The sequence below is a fragment of the Apteryx mantelli genome, chromosome 2 (genome assembly GCF_036417845.1).
Source record: "Apteryx mantelli isolate bAptMan1 chromosome 2, bAptMan1.hap1, whole genome shotgun sequence".
NCBI classification, from domain to species: domain Eukaryota; kingdom Metazoa; phylum Chordata; class Aves; order Apterygiformes; family Apterygidae; genus Apteryx; species Apteryx mantelli.
Window position 1 is genome coordinate 15042457 of NC_089979.1, and position 17664 is coordinate 15060120.

The 17664-nt window shown below is 41.1% G+C and overlaps 1 protein-coding gene across 2 annotated transcripts in view; it reads left to right on the top strand.

Moving 5' to 3' along the window:
* SAMD12 (sterile alpha motif domain containing 12) overlaps window positions 1-17664 on the top strand; it is a 169387-nt gene that overhangs the window by 14237 nt on the left and 137486 nt on the right. For both annotated transcript variants that reach the window (XM_067292277.1, XM_067292278.1), the window contains exon 2: window positions 5297-5472. In XM_067292277.1, coding sequence (XP_067148378.1) covers window positions 5297-5472 — 176 coding nt within the window. The remainder of the gene's footprint in view (window positions 1-5296; window positions 5473-17664) is intronic.

Sequence of the window (17664 nt, forward strand, 5' to 3'; positions counted from 1 at the left end):
CTCCATCATAACAGCTTGGCAGGGTCTAGATATCTCCCCATAAAGGCAGCACAGTCAGAGCAGGTGAATCCTATTAGTGTCACTGCAGAAATAAAAAGGATTTTGCTTTTTCTCTGACACAGAAGGAGGTTTTGCCAGGGAAGAATCAAGCAGCAGCTATGCTCAGGAGGTTTATTTCCACTGTATCTTGTAGCAATGGTAAGAGCAAAATCCAGGAAGGGTAAGTGTGGAGTGTAACCAGAAATAAAGGACTAAAAAGTTAAGAAATGCCACTGCTGAGATTAAGATTGAGGTATTTACATTGTGGATTGACTCAGGTGGTATGGCTGGGAAAACCAGTAGGTGGAAAAGAGTGGTTGAAAATAGTCACTTATTTTCCCTTCTCATTGATGAGGGGCAATGGCAGAACTATGAGATTTGGTTTTGCGTTGCCTTCAGCCAGCCTACAAAATTGGTTTGAACAAGGAAAGAAAGAGGCCTACCAATAAGAGCTGAAATTAGACTGAGGAAGGAACTCTTTAGAGTTGCTTTGGGAAACTAGGATCTGTAACAATTCTCAAGGTATCAACAAGAAATCACAAATGTCTGGCCTTTATTAAAAGGAGACAGGAAGATATCAGATATTAAACAGGCATGGAAGCTGCTGTAGACCTCTTTTCCTTCTGTGCTTTTTTCCCTGTTGATTAAAATAAAGTTCTTGTTTTTGAGAAATTTGTACCGAAAGCGAACACCCGGGTTCCAAAAGACCTTGCCAGGTGGTTTTCAGTGTCTTTTAAGGCAAAACTACAATTATCTATGATAAGCCTAAGCAAATGGGGGATCCCTTGCTGAGAAAGTGATTTTAGCTGGAAATCCTTCTATGAATATCTCTAGGGTAGCCAGGGGTGGATGAAGAGCGAGTTGAGAGCTTATGGGTAAGGATGAAAGGGCAGGCTAGCATGGGTGACACTGTTGTGGGTGTTTACTACAGGCCACCTGATCAGGATGAGGAAGTCGATGAGGCCTTCTACAGACAGCTGGAAGTAGCCTCACGATCCCAGGCCCTGGTTCTCATGGGGGACTTCAACCACCCTGATATCTTCTGGAAAGACAACACAGCTAGGCACAAACAGTCCTGGAGGTTCCTGCAGAGCATTGGTGACAACTTCTTGACACAGGTGGTGGAGGAGCCAACAAGGAGAGGTGTGCTGCTGGACCTCGTACTAACAAACAAAGAAGGACTGGTGGAAGATGTGAAGGTCGGGGGCTGCCTTGGCTGCAGTGACCATGAGATGGTGGAGTTCAGGATCCTGCGAGGAGGCAGCAGGGCACCAAGTAGGATTGCAACCCTGGACTTCAGGAGAGCAAACTTTGGCCTCTTCAGGGACCTACTTGGAGGAATCCCATGGGTGAGGGCCCTAGAAGGAAGGGGTGTTCAAGAGAGCTGGTTAATATTCAAACATCACTTCCTCAAGGCTCAAGAGCAGTGCATCCCTATGAGTAGGAAGTCAAGCAAAGGAGGCAGGAGACCTGCATGGATGAGCAAGGAGCTCCTGGCAAAACTCAACCAGAAGAAGGAAGTATACAGAAAGTGGAAAGGGGGACAGGCCACTTGGGAGGAATATAGGAACGTTGTCAGAGTATGGAGGGATGTGACGAGGAAGGCTAAGGCCCGTTTGGAATTAAATCTGGCGAGAGATGTCAAGGACAGCAAGAAGGGCTTCTTCAAATACATCAGCAGCAAGAGGAAGACTAGGGAAAATGTGGGCCCTTTGCTGAATGGGGTGGGTGCCCTGGTGACGAAGGATGCAGAGAAGGCAGAATTACTGAATGCCTTCTTTGCTTCAGTCTTTACTGCTAAGGCAGTAAAGATTCCCTCAGGAATCCAAGACCCTGGAGACAAAAGAGAAAGTCTGGAGAGAGGAAGACTTTCCCTTGGTCAAGGAGGAACGGGTTAGAGATCATTTAAGCAAACTTGACACCCACAAATCCATGGGCCCTGATGGGATGCACCCACGAGTGCTGAGGGAGCTGGCGGACATTATTGCTAAGCCACTCTCCATCATCTTTGAAAGGTCATGGAGGACAGGAGAGGTGCCTGAGGACTGGAAGAAAGCCAATGTCACCGCAGTCTTCAAAAAGGGCAAGAAGGAGGACCCAGGGAACTACAGGCCAGTCAGCCTCGCCTGCATCCCTGGAAAGGTGATGGAGCAGCTCATCCTGGAGGCTATCTCCAAGCATGTGGAGGAAAAGAAGGTGATCAGGAGTAGTCAGCATGGCTTCACCAAGGGGAAATCATGCCTAACCAATCTGATAGCCTTCTGTGATGGAATGACTGGCTGGGTAGATGAGGGGAGAGCAGTGGATGTTGTCTACCTTGACTTCAGCAAGGCTTTCGACACTGTCTCCCATAGCATCCTCATAGACAAGCTCAGGAAGTGTGGGTTAGATGAGTGGACAGTGAGGTGGATTGAGAACTGGCTGAATGGCAGAGCTCAGAGAGTTGTGATCAGTGGCACAGAGTCTAGTTGGAGGCCTGTAGCTAGCGGTGTCCCCCAGGGGTCAGTCCTGGGTCCAGTCTTGTTCAACTTCTTCATCAATGACCTCGATGAAGGCACAGAGTGCACCCTCAGCAAGTTTGCTGACGATACAAAACTGGGAGGAGTGGCCGATACACCAGAGGGCTGTGCTGCCATTCAGAGGGACCTGGACAGGCTGGAGAGGTGGGCAGAGAGGAACCTCAAGAAGTTCAACAAAGGGAAGTGCAGGGTCCTGCACCTGGGGAAGAATAACCCCATGCAGCAGTACAGGTTGGGGGTTGACCTGCTGGAAAGCAGCTCTGCGGAGAAGGACCTGGGAGTGCTGGTGGACACCAAGTTAAGCATGAGGCAGCAATGTGCCCTTGTGGCCAAGAAGGCCAATGGTATCCTGGTGTGCATGAGGAAGAGTGTTGCCAGCAGGTCGAGGGAGGTGATCCTCCCCCTCTACTCAGCCCTGGTGAGGCCACATCTGGAGTACTGCGTCCAGTTCTGGGCTCCCCAGTACAAGAGGGATGTGGCACTACTGGAGCAAGTCCAGCGTAGGGCTACAAAGATGATTAGGGGACTGGAGCATCTCTCTTATGAGGAAAGGCTGAGAGAGCTGGGCCTGTTTAGCCTGGAGAAGAGAAGGCTGAGAGGAGATCTTATCAACGTGTACAAGTATCTGAAGGGAGGGTGTCGAGAGGATGGGACCAGACTCTTTTCAGTGGTGCCGAGTGACAGGACGCGAGGCAACGGGCACAAACTGAAACACAGATGCTTCCATCTGAACATGAGGAAAAACTTTTTCACTGTGAGGGTGACAGCGCACTGGCACAGGTTGCCCAGAGAGGTTGTGGAGTCTCCTTCTCTGGAGATATTCAAAATGCGCCTGGATGCAATCCTGTGCAATGTGCTCTGGGTGACCCTGCTTGAGCAGGGGGGTTGGACTAGATGATCTCCAGAGGTCCCTTCCAACCTCAGCGATTCTGTGATTCTGTCTACAAGCTCTGCATGGTTCCCTTCTGTGTTTCCCTCCCCAGTGGGAGGCCTCTGCAGGGCTCAGCTCTGGGCATGTCGGGGGGACATCTAAAGATTCCCCCTCTCCTGTTTCATGCTGTCTTTTAAAACATTAACTATTCAGAGAAGGATCTCTGATGTTTTTACACACTTGTAAAAGAAGTTCAGGACTAATCCTGATTGAGCCTTTGGGTTTCCCTACAGCTACTTGCAGTAATACTGGAGTTTAGTTCCCTTTCTATTTTTGCTTTAATTTACTGTTTCTTTGTGGGCCAGTGATGGATTTGCATTTCTCCTATAAAGGGAGAAAGGTAATAGCTGCAGTTTGTAATAAAACACACTGCACTTTACTGCTTTATATCACTTACTGTTGTTAATGAATTACCTACCCTTCATGATGTTCCCTTCACTTCAAGATAAGAGACATTTTCATCTCCAACATGCTGATGAAGTTGCTCAAGTACTTGTCAGATTGTGCATCTTTCACAAATATTTAGATGTTTTTGAAAGTGCCAAGGAGAAAAGGCAAACTTCTTGGACTTTGGTGTTTGCTTTAATCCTTCACCAAGCAATTGCTGCTATTTAACAGGCTCGGAGTTTTCACTGAAGACTCTGGGATTTCAAGTGTACAGATTTTTTTTAAAAGGTGCTGTTGTTGAAGGGCCTTCTACCTTCTCAGGCTGTTTGAGCCTCTTTCCTCTGACAGGCTTTCAGGGCTCATCATGACGCTAGTAGAAATTGGCAGTTCTCCTTCTCTTGTTTTCCATGCTTTACATCTAAGCCAAGGAAGTGTTAAGGGGTAACTTTTATTTTGGTTTTGCATTGTTTTTTTGGGTTTCTATTGAAGTCTGTGAAACATTGCACCACAGTATTTAAGCAGAGTTCTTTTGCATATGGGGGAAGTTTGGACCATTAATTACAAGTGGCGCTAGAAGTAGCACAATTACCCAGAAATATGAACAGAAAATTCAGATACTTGCATGAAGGGGAAGTTGCTTCAGGATCCATACATTTGAAATTCTGTATGCTCACCAAAAAGGTCGTTAAGGCTGCCTTCTGCGTGAATGCTGGGACCGTGAAATTTCAGACAGAAAACAATTAAACTACTGCCATAGTTCTGTGTGCATTTCTGGGTATGGTTTGCATTTGCTTTTTTTCCCTTGGCTGCTTTCCTTATTATGGTGTCATTAGTCCACACCTCATTATATTCTCCTAGAGAGTACATTCCTCTTGCTTGTTAGGATGGTGAACGTGGTAATTTGCAGTGGTACAAAGTGCTGAAGGGGAGATAATCAGCTGGGTAAGTCATTGCTGGATGGGGGAGACTGACTTTCTGACTGGCTGTGCACAGCTCACTTATCTCACATTATTTAGGACACAGAATGCTGCAGTTAATGGAAAATGTAATAGAAAAACTCTAACTTACTTGCCTAGAAAAGAAAAAAGGTATGGCTGAATGATAAATACATGGGATATATTGTCTTCCACTAGTAAAAGCTGTAAATTGAGGGTCTTGGACTCTGTAGTGATGCCAGCAGAGAACAGTTCAACACAGTAGCCTGGATAAAATAGCACTATAGAGTGCAGCATTCTTTCTCATTTTTTTCCTCAAATAGCTCGCCCTGAATTGGTGTCAAGCTACAGACAATTTTTTTGCCACAATCAGACTTGAGTCTGGCTACCATGTGGCTTTTATTAATACTTTGTGATAAATGCTTGTAATGTCAGGTTGTTCTTTCCTAAGTAGTGTTTCCTCTTTGTCATAATTTTTTTCTCAGCTATCAATTGCAATCTGAATCCAAATGGGATAGATCATCCTGTCCCCACAGAAGGTATTAACCTGCAACTTGAAGGTGAAGGAGTTGAATCACCCTCTGTTAAGAACGCTTGTACACCAAAAGGGCCCGAGTTGAAAGAGACACCCAAGAGACAAGTGGAGCCAGAAATATCTAAGGTAGGTTGAGCTGGATCCTTATTTGTTTCAGAGAGCCTTGAAGAATCCAAGCACTTTGAAATCCTTGTTCCTGCTTGAAAAGCATTTATCATTCTGATAAAAGCATGTAAAGGTACAAAAGTAATAGTCTGAGGGGAGTGGGTGTTACAGAAGGGAGGTATTGCAGTTGAGTTTTAGCACACACACATATCTTGGGTATTGCTTTTTTTTTTTTCCTTAAGATGATAGAAATAATGGAAGTACTCTTTTTCTGGCATTGTGAAGACATTCATTTTCTGAATTACTTGAGTAACAACCAGAATGGGAATAGATTTGGGGCGTTTGGGATTTTTTGTTTGCTTTTTCTTTTCCTGGGGCAAAAAGGTTCTATGGATATATGTGTATGTGGATTTTTATATGGGTAACTGAGTTTAATAGGCTGTGCTAACTAATTTTAGGTAAAATAAATAAGGTCAGTTTTTCTGTATCTAGTGGGTCAGTGAATAGACATACTTCATATATGAATTCTTAGAGACAAAATGAAGTGTCTGTTCTCATTTGTAAGACGATACGAGTTCTGCTGTTTCTTGTTCATGCACAATAAACATGACTATGAAATGCAGGTGAATGTGTGTGCTCCAGCCATTCTGGGTATAGGACAATAATTTGTTATATTAGGTGTGTGTTTAACTAGAATGAAAAATAAGAGAATATAAAATATATTTTAGGCCAGATTCTATGAAAGCCCCGTCAATCCTTTTGACCTTGCAAGCCCTAAAAACACGCGTTTTGGGGGGAATTTCTGCAGAGGGGAAAATTGAGTTTTTACTGAATCTGACACTTTGAGAGTTAGTAGAGCAAATAAAATACGAGTGTCTTTTTTATTTAAAGGACAAAGAAAAAATGATGGATAGTATAACAATTATTTCAATGACTGAACAAATAAGAGTATTTCCTAGTCACCCATACAATAAATTTAGCAAATAAGATGCATACAGCTGTAGTGAATTTCACTTTTAGAATAAATTAGCATTAAATATTTTGAGCAGTAGCCTTAACAATAAGGATTTGATATGAATTCTCTATTCTGGTATTTATCTAAAATATCGAGTTATAAATGAGTGCAATTTCAACTCATTTCATCCCATCTTTAAGTCATTGAACTGGATCCAACTCAGGCTGGCATTGATCAAAATCAGTTCTACTCGTAGTCTATTTTATGGCTAACATCAAGCAAGTTACTGATTTCTCTTGAGCCCCTAAAGGGCAAGTTTGTGCTTAATGATTTGAATTTTCCCTTTGTTAACAAGGATACCAAATTTTGGCTGGACTTTGAGACAAAGCTCAGCTAATAATGTGTTTACCCAGTCTTTTGCAGACAAAGGTGAGCTGACCCTTCCCATGTTTCAACCTTGCAAGGTGCAAACCTGCTCTGTGTTGAAAGCTAGGGAAGTGTGTTAAGCTCGAGCAAACGTCGTTAGCTTGGGCATGAACTGCACTAAATGAAGCAATGGGGCTTCCATTTCGGCACAGACTCGCGTCTAGGTGACTTGGAGTGTAGGTAGATAAGGCTCATCTTTGCAAAAGTTTCATCCTGACAGTCGGAATCGAGTTATATTGGTGAGTTAATGTAATGGAGCCTGTGTTCCTACTGTCTGAGCTGTAACTGTTGGATTAATAAATGGAAAACCATTTCCAAGGCTGTGTATCAGGAGATGGGCAGGGAGAGAGGAGGGAGGAGAGAAGAGGAAGCGTAGGTCTCTGTGTAGTGGAATCAGCCATTAGATTCCTACATCTGATTGCAGTGGCCTTATTTAGAAAGAGTTGGGCATACTTCAAATTTAATGAACAACAACAAAACCCAGGCATTTTGCTTGATGGAATAAGCTTGGCATAATGGCATCAAGCTAATGAAGTGGATTGCTGCTTTTCATGCATGTGTTGCTGCCATGTTAGGTAACTTTTTTTTTTTCCCCCCTCTCCTTTTCTGTGTAGTATTAACTTGGTGGCATTTCTCATCTTGATTCATACATTATAGTGCTAGGTAGTCTGTCTTTTCTGGCTTGCTATACTATAAATTTCAAAATCGTGTTGCTTTATCCTCCAAAATGTGGATATAGAGTTGGGTTGGTAACTTGTGTGGTTTTAGGAGTTGAAGCAAGCCATTGTTATGAAACTTGATCCATACAATCATATCTGTCCAGTGGAAAGATGAGAGGGCTTAGAGGAAGGTATTATAAAAAAAACACTTGGGCAGATCCATTTGTTTTTTATTTCCTCATCGCTCAGTTGCTTAAAAAAAGGTTTCTTAGCAATCCTATGCATTCAAATAATATTAACACGTACCTCATATCCACAGTAGTGAGATTTATATGGCACACAGTAGTGCAATGTGTTAAATGCAATTCAGGATGCCTTATAGACCATTTTCTGTGCCCTCAGCCCTCTAATTTGTCTTCATTGGGACCAGTTCCAGCACTTCAAACTGGAGGCAGCCCTAAGGTTTTGCTGTTCAAAGGAACAAACGAAACCTCCTCCCTAGTGGAGGGTGTCCTTTTTCTGTCATCTGTTGTGGACTTGCAGAGCAGTAATAATCACTCATGCACTGCAGACTTAAACTTTCCTTTTATACAGCTCCTGTATTGAAAATAGGGGATACAAGCATTTGCTTCTAAATTTGGGATGCACTAGCAGAAAGTGCAGCGTGGGAGAAGCAGCACTCATTTAGAAGTTCCCGTTGAGTATGGTATTTAATTTTTAGAGACTGATAGAGATGGAATTTTAAAGGAAAATGGAATAATGACCTCAGTCTCCCCCAACCTCTTCTAAAGGAAGCTTATGATATGTAACAAATACGAGCAAGTCCAGAAAGAGACATAATTATTCATATCAGAACTGATGTGTACAGTCCAGTGAGACTGATAAAGTACAGGAGATAACAAATTAAGGAAATTAAGTAAGTGTAAAAATACTAAGCTTTTTTTGCCATTATTTCTATGTATGTAAAAAAGTGTGTGTATATATGTATGTGTACACACTCTTTTGGTTGGTAATTGATTTTTCAGTATTCACAGTACATTAAAAAAATTGTAGGTTGAGTGGATAGAGCATAAAGCTCTCTATTGAGAAAAATAGAGGATGATTTAGATATTTCTTTTCTTTAATTAGCACCTTCTGCATCTAACCTCTGTTGTGTGTGTATATTTACTGGAATTCTTTATTTCGTTAAGATGCTACTTCAGGTTCCTATGTCTAGCCTATTTTCTTTTAAATTTTTTAACAGAACTAGAGTTACAGAACTCTGCAACCCCAAATTTCCTGACTCATTGTATTTATCCAGAAATACTTATTTATGATACAGAAAGTTTTTCTATACTTCTGAAGTCCCATACTTCTGAGTTTTGGCTTGAACAGAAGACGACTTTCCTAACAAGGTCCAGAAAATCATTTGTCTTACAGAAATATTAATTTTATCGAGGCTTCCCACATATTACTCTCATAAAGCCCTGTTCAGTGTGTGCATGAGATCTGCTTCTGGCCTGTCACTTATTAAAAGAAGTGTATTCATTCAGGGAGTTTTGATTCTGACATAAGGTATGTATGTGTGATGACATGGCTTGCATTATGCAGTAGCAACATAGCAAATAATACAGTCGTTTTAGTGGCAGCCACTACAGCTGGACTTTTTTTCTTGTGTTAGTAATTGCAGTTTTATATCTGAGTCAGACAAATTAACACTCCTTTACAATGTTCATGAAAACTGTGAAAAGAAACTGGTAAATGAAGTGAGGTGTTTTTTCTTTGCTCTCTGTTGGAGTGCTTTATAAACAACAAAAAGTATAGTCTACTGGTGTAGTGTAGCTCATTAATTCTTTGGGTTGTGTTTCTTTGCTTTCTTAAAAAAAGTATATATATATATATATATATATATATATATATATATATATAAAATATATATATATATATAGTCTTCAAAGTGACATCAAACAATGCTGAAGGGCTGACTGAACTTAATAACAAGAGGATGAGAATTTATATTGGTTTACTGGGCCCAGTTCAATACTGATGGAGGTGGAAGCATCTGCTTTGGCTTCAAGAAGAGTTCTGCTCTCCCCTGGGAGTGGTTGGTGTATATGTTAAGAGTGTCTAAACAAATGTCCAAGGAGTGAGGCTTTTGAGTAATAAGGATATTATAAAATTGTTTTTAAAAAATATAAAAGTATTATTTTATCAACTATTTAAAAAAAAAAGATGTTCTGAAACTGTTCTCTAATGGAAGAACAGAAAACTTTTTTTTTTAAGGATTCTCTGGGTTTTTTTAATCAAGAGCTTTTGTTTCAAGGTGTTTTCTTTTTAATCAAGCTTATGAAATGGATGGGATGAGGAGGACTATCTGCCAAGCGGTGGTCCTGGCAATATGTAACATACACATTCACCATGGTAGCTGCTTGATATGTTCTGACTGATTGCTTTGATTTGTTTTTGTTTTAAATTGCTTGAGAAACACTATTGGCCATTGAGTTAGGTTGGGGCAATGCAGTTTTACCATTTTGGTTTGTTTCCCAGCTATCTTCCTCTTAAACTTTCTGGTGTCTGCAGAAAACCTGAACAAGAACCCAGATGCAACTGGCTGAGGTTAACAAACATTTTGCCTGGCAAAGTGAAGGTTCAGCAGAGCCCTGACTACTCCGTTCTACTTCTCTAGGCTTTGCTTTAACATGGTGCTGGGAGGGTGTTTGAATTGCAGACCTCTAAATGTATCCCAGTAGAGGTACAGACCCTGGATGGTGAAATGAGTATTTTACTGACAGAAAGTTTGCCTTTCTTAGTTACTTTTGTAGACTCTGGAGAAGTTGCAAATGGATCACCAGTGATCTAAAGGCACTACATGGAATACTGCTTGCTGATAGGAAGTAGGGTGTGTGCGTGTGTATGTGCGCATTTGTTTCTTCTTGGGTTGTAATAGTGAAGTAACACCATTTACTGCATTGGGTCTTTTACAGGACTAGCAAAGATAGCTACCAAATCTCGGTGTGCAGCATATCTGAAGAGGATTTAAAAATATTTGAGTTTGGTAAATGTTAATATTGACAGCTGACATATAGTTCAGGGCAATGTGCCTTCCTAATGCCTCATTTGGTAGCTATTAATAATACACAACAGTGATTTGGCTTCTCTCTTCATTTTCAGTAGTGCTTTTTCTTTCCTGTGTTGCACAGTTAGAAGTATGCATGTTGTCTTGCTTTCAAGTGTCTAAACTGAAGGGCTGAACTGCTTGATATGTCCATATGTTTTCCTCTGTGTTGCATTGAGTCTGAGCAGGCTAGTAGTAATCAGCTTAGATGCACATGTGTGTGCACACGCGCGTACACACACACTCTTTAACTAAATACAAATCATGACATTGAATTTATATGGCTTACAAAGGCAGTGTTTTAGGAAAGATTAATCTTCTCATCTGTGTGTAAATAAGTAATAAAATCTGGGTGGAGGAGGCAAACTTTTACATAGAAAAGCCAATGTCATCACGTTCACAGAAGCTTTCAATTTCTCCAGTTTGAAAACTTTTTTTTTTTCTTTCAACAAAAGACTTAAGATTGCAATTCAATAATGGATTGCAACTTCAGGTAGATACAGTTACTGTATAAATCCCAGATGGTTGCTTATTTCTAAGACAAACATTTTAATGTTAAATCATGAGGTTAACAAAGAGTGAAATTTAGATGATCATGGGGGAGCTTCTTGCTTCTGTGTTCAGTCCCCCGTTTCTGTAGACAAGCACATCTTGTAATTCTGTTCCTTTTCAAAAGTAAGTAATGTTGCTTTCACTGCTTTTATGGGAAAGACATTTCAGACTCTTAACTTGTCCACTAATGAAACATATTCTTTCAGGTTTTGCCATTAGTTTTTAGCTGTGGCCGGCTTATCACTCATGATTGTGACCTCCATCTGATGTCTAAAGTTGCAAAAGCATGCAGTGAACTCTGCTGCTTCTGTTCTGAGCAGTGAAATAGAAATGCAGGGTGACCCTACATGTTTGAAGTGGCAGAGATTGTTTTATTTTTTTATCACTCTGAGGATTTTATTGGTGGGAGTGAAGTGCTAGAGTAACCCTACCTGCAGTGCAGAATATAGCTGCCTGTTTCAGAATTTGGATTGGAACTAGCCAGGAGAACAAGAAATGTCTTCTCTCTCTGTTTGAGTCTTATAAGTCAGGTTATTGTAGGAGGAGAAATGCCTGATAGAGTCTAAGTGTATTCTCCGTGTACCATATTTTCTCCTGTTGTTTTATCTTTCTTTTATCTTCTGCTCTTTTAATAAATAGTGTAATGCGATGACCCACATTTTTGTAGCGAGGTTTGTACATTCAGCACAAAAGATCCAGCATCTCCTATTCATCCGTGCCCTGACTGCGTACCTGGGGATTCTGAAATATCAGCCGCCCCAACAGGAACCACGTATTAAGCGAGAGATCTTGTCTGAGGTAGCTTGTTATGCCCTGCCCAGGGATGGTGAGGGGGAAAGAAGAGAGGCAAAAAACCATTATTCATTTGTCTCTCTTCCCTCCTCCCCCATCTCAAGATGGGATTATTCTCCTTATTGCTTCTCTTTTTTCTTAATTCTCACCACAGTAGGTCAAAATAACTAGTTCAGGCTAGTACTTAGCTCTTTAGATGGCTGTAAGTAGGATGGATTGTTTACCCATAGAGGGCACGACAGCTATTGGCCTTACAAACTATTTAAAGGGATCCTTTATAAAATTCATCTGTACAAGCTAGTCCTGTCACTACATAAATATAACTTCCTCTTCTGTGAACTTCAGTCCATCAAGTGGTACTAGAAAGAGAAATTCCCCTGTTTGCCAGGCCTTTTAGAATAGGATTTTTATGAAGAAAGTCAACAATGAAAACACTTTCAGTGCCTGCATGTGCACAGTACACGCGTGTGAAGGAAGGCAAGGTGTTGGCCCATGGGCAATGGTGTGGTTGCTGATCCTGACCGCTGCATTGTGCTCGGTGCTGCACAAGCACGGAACCAAACGGTGGTTCCTGCCCCGAGGAGTCAATGCAGCCCTTGTATATGATAGGAACAACATATGGTTACAAAGAGACCGCTGACGGAGCATAAGGAGGGAAATGCAGGCTGTAGTGGCTCCTATTGTCCTGTGAAAGCCATCAAAGTGAAATTTGTCGTCTTTCCCATTGTGCTACTGTGAAGAGGAGCAGCAATTGCAGTATGTGTTAGCAAACATAAGCAGTAAAAAGCAGCGGTAGTACTCCAGAAATAAATGGGATGTATATTTATTTATATAATACTATAGGCTCAGGTAGACAAAGACACATTTTTTTAAAAGAGCATCCTCTCTTCAGGGAAAAAAGAAATAGATATAAAAAGTTGGAGCGGCTTTTAGAGGAGAAAGCAATTCCATACAGTGTGCAGATGAACAATGTACTTACAGCCAGTTCTGCTGCTCACATCATTCTGAAGCTGCTCAGCAAAGCCATCCAGAAATTTTGCTTTCACTTTGAAGCTACTTTATTAGGGGTTCACAGTTATTGCTTTAAAAATAAATCAGTATTTTAATGACACAGCTGCCTTGATGGGGAAGAAAAAGTTTAGAATCTCCTTTAAAGAAAATTCTGATTAGAGGGATTAGAAAATGTGTTATAGAACCAATTTAGCATTTAAAATAGAAAAGCAGTTTAATGCTTCACTTCTGGCCTTGCAGGTTCTGCAAATAGTGCATCTCATCTAGTTTATAACAATAATGTCATTAATCTGCCACGTGTGTTCACTGGACACTTCTGACAAAACTGATAAGCAGTTGCTCTAGTCTCCCTTTCTCTCTACAAGTTCTATTTTAAAAAGTGACATAATTGCTTAGCACTACAAGTCAAGTGTATTACAATTACAGAAGGAGTGCGTGAATGTAATAGCCTTGATAAATGTCTGAAGGGCATTTCATACACTGTCAACTTGTCAAGCTTTCACTCAGTGCAGAGGTGCGCTAAGGAAGGAAGTGATTTCATTAAGAGAGTCTGGAAGAAGTTGGTTTGGGGCAGAATGGAGCCTCTCCCATCCTCAGTTGCAGTAGGTGGGATTCAGCTTGCTGATTAGGGCAACTTAATTTAAGTGTCTGTGTGTAAGCTAGGTATGTCTGAACTGTTATATTTGCGAGAGAGCTAGTAAACATACTCAGCAGTGTGTAGGGAGAGATTAGACTCACTGAACTTGAGGTGAGCAACAGCCAGCTGAATCTGTCTAGGCTTTATGAACTGTATTTACACCTGAATTTAAGTGTACTTATCTTGGATCGAATTCTGTCATATGCCTCACTACCTAACCAGTGTTTTTGTTTGGTTTTGAAATGATTATTAATATCTAATGGAGGCAAAATCGTGCTCTAAAAGATAGTATTTCAGAAACCATACTTAAATTCAAAAATTTTATTTTGAACACTTAGGATAGACTAGGTCCATGTATAAGTGTGTGCTCAGTATGTCCTTCTAGCAAGTAAATATTGCTTAATCTGAAAAAGGTCTGTTCTTTGGATTGAAAGGAAAAAATTGGAACGGTTTTTTCTTTGTTTTTGTTTTTTCCTCCCTTTTAATTGGTGTTGGACTTTAGAAACCTGTTGCTCTTCACTGGAAGTGAAGTTCTTGATCTGTGGCTTAGTTTTTCCAAGAAGATAGAAGAAGGGTGATAATTAGGACTAGTTAAAACTTGTTTCTGTAGAAAACTGAGATTGGGAATAAAACAAATCAAATTTGCTATCAAAATTTTCTTTTCCATGTGTTTCTGCGTCAAATTGATTATCCAAAAACTCTTCAGTGTGTGCCTGAAAACTGAAAAGCACTGACTGGGCCAGGTTGCCTGTGAGACTAAGAAGTGTTGCAGTGTGTTTGCTTCATGTTCCCATTCTCCACTGGACAGAGTGTCCAGCTGGGCCGTGCCTTCCATGGTGGGTGATGGTGATGACCTCTGCTGGTGCTTTGTCTGCTGTGCGTCCAATTGAAACAGGGGTTGGGGTATGATAATGTTTTACCATAGCTCCCCAAAAGCACAATGGAGTTTGAAAATGCTTATTAGCATGTGTGCTCGTCTTCAAATCAGTATTAATTATTGATGAATAGCGTAGATGGGATTTTTCCATTTTCTTAAGGACTTTCCTCTGGGGAGGATTTTGGAGAACTTCGGTGCTTCGTATGTATCTTGCCTTCTATTTAGGTTGGAAGTATTTGGTATATGGGGACTGTCCTTACTAGAGTGCTCATCGTGCTGAGCTCTGAGGAATATCTTATCTCACTTTTGGCCTCTAGTTACTGCAAAAATGCCAATAACAAAGGCCTCTGAAATGAAGGAGGCTTTTGTAATATGCCTTAATTTCACATTTTGCAAATACTAGTCCTTTTGGCTATTTCTGAATGTGGACTTAAGTCAGAACCATTCCTGTTTCAGCTCTACTCCGCAGTCAGATGCAGATTACTGCGTAGCTGAAGTGCCACTGCAGGGAGCAGGAGAAGAACTTCCAAAAGTTAAAGCAGACAGTTTCTATGAGGTTGTGTATTATCAGTGGGGCAAGCAGAAGTCAGGGAGAATGTCATGGTTAATGAGAGACAGTTCTCCCCTTTGCTGCTTCAATTTTTTGACCAAGTGATTTGTAAGTATTAGCGTGGGATTCCTGTGCCCTAGGGCCGTTGAGTGGCCCTGGATGTAACCTGGATGTAGTGATTCAGCCTGGGAGTGGTCTTAACATGCCTCCTTCCTACTTCAGCTGTTTTGGGTCAGTGCTTCAAGTTATGTTGACAGGAGTGCCTTTATTTTGTCATCTGAGCGTTTTCAAGGTTAGTTCCAAAATGAAGAATGATACCAAAGTATGCTAGACTCTTAAATTTAAAGAAGTGTCATAAGTTTGTAGTAGGAGAGCAGAGAGAAGGAGGAAGCAGTGCAACAGTCTGTTTTTTGAATTTTGAGAGGTGATAATTTTAGTGCGCAGTTGAGGCGTTCAGCACTTGGGAAAGACAAATGCTGTGAATGATCTCACACAGGATCAAACATCACAAGTCATTTCTCTTTAAGAGCTAAGGGATCTGAATCCAATTCCTTCAACAAATCTCATGGTTTAGGAAGTAAATAGAGATTACCTTTTGTTTTCTGGCCATTTACTTATTTTACCTTTGACCTGTCTCTGGCTCTGTGTATATATATCCATGCAAATTCGTGATGAGTTCCATTCTCTTCAATATGCCAACTGTTGTTTTTGGTCTGCCAGCTCAGTAAGAACCTACTCACTGACACATGGCCCACCAGTGTAGTCTTCGCCTCACCTGCCAAATTGATCCTGTTTTCCCCTAGTGCTTGTACCTTTTCTGCTCATCTATCTTGCTATGGAGAACAAGGAGTGGGAGTGCACTGGGAGAGGATCTAGTGTGGAATTGCAGCAGCAGCGCTATAGGCAGGGTGGGCTGAAGGAATGAGTGACAACTGAAGAAACGGATGCATTTAAGGAGGCTTACTCAGAGAAAGGCCATGTGTTTATACTTAGAGAGGAAAAGCCAAAAGAGAGTGACATTTTAAAGGGAAGAACAGAGGATGGGATGAGAAAGTTCAGGAGATGACAAGTGGGGTTTGCAGGGCTACAGGAGTGTTAAAACATTTCCACACTGATTTAGACCAGTATTATAAGCGGTCCTTTGCATAGTCAGCCCCTCTTCCTTCAGTGATTATAAAACAAGATGAGATCCATCTGCATGGCAGTGTCCTGTTATCAGTGATAATAATAAAGCTGTCACTGGTATTTCAGACAGTTGCTCCTTAATTGTAATGACCAGAATCTTACTTTCCTTCTCTAGGCATCTGCACAAAGAGTTCGCTAGAGTCCTTAGCCATGCCCAGTTTTGAAGAGTGATGCAGTATTCACTCTGCTTTGCAAACCATTGCCCAAAATGGGAGATGCTGATCCTAGCCTTGTGATGCAGCATTACGAGAGCTGCCTATGCCTGATTCTGGTTGAATAACCAGCAGCTTCTGCTCGGGGCTTCCCACCAATCTGACTGTGGGTATGCAGCAGGGAAAGCTCAGCATGTGTTTCAGGAGACAGCTGTGCCCATCTTAGGCCCTACAGGGGCTAACAGAAGCGATCCTGCTCCTTGCCCCCTCAAGAGTTGCAACAGTGGAAACTGTAGCAGTGTGCAGCCTGGAGTGTTGGGGAGGCAGAGCAAGGCCACCCTTTTGAGTGTCCTCACAACATAACCTTCACACTTCCCGCTTATCCAGGGATCAGCCACGCACCTGCTAGCAGTCATTAACACCTCCTGAAGTGACAATTCTGCTAGTTCCGTTATCCCCTAATTCCTCACCCACAGTTCGTAGTTATTACTGGTAGGGGCTGTTCTCAGAAAATATATTTGGGAGAATGAATTCTTCTAACTTTATCAGTGTCTAGGAATGAATACTGTGATGATACATCAAGCTGCACTTCTAGAGTTAAATGTGTCCTTGACATGCATATCTAAGAATACAAAACCTTCAGCTCTGAACAAGGTAGGGTTACGGCACATCTTGAGGCCTTTTTTCCATCCTTAACATACAGTGTCTTATAAGTGGGTATTATGTTCTGCCTCTTTTTCTTTTTTCTCTAATGTTTGTAAGTGCATCCATCAACTACTGATGACTTAGCTGACCTAGACACCCTCTATTTCTTTGACTTTTTTTCTTGTTTTAAACAAAAGCATGACAATAGAGTCTGTATCTAATGGTTTTAGAACTGCTATTAATTCATCTTTCATTCAAGGCTGACTGCTTTCAGTCTTAGCAATACACTTCAGATTGTCAAGGATTTCGTGAATGTTTTCATTATGAAAAGGTAGATATGACTGAACTTGAGCATACCTAAGCTGGTGTATAGTCTTTTATCTAAATACAGTTTGTGCATAGGTTTGAAGATGTATTTTAACTAATCAATATACTTGATTAATTTAAAAACTTTTTTTGAACATAAAGACCATTACAATTGTGTATTCTGCTTCACATAAAAGACTGTCTCAAACTTATTTATGTTCTGGTGACTCAGACTTTTTGCTTTTTATACAGGTTTGTCCTGAAGAAAAAATAGTTTTAATGACAACATTTTACCATTACATGTTGGTTTGTGAAGTTTGTATACTTGATAAGGAAAATAGCGTTATTTCATGTGCAGAGCTTTCCTGATAC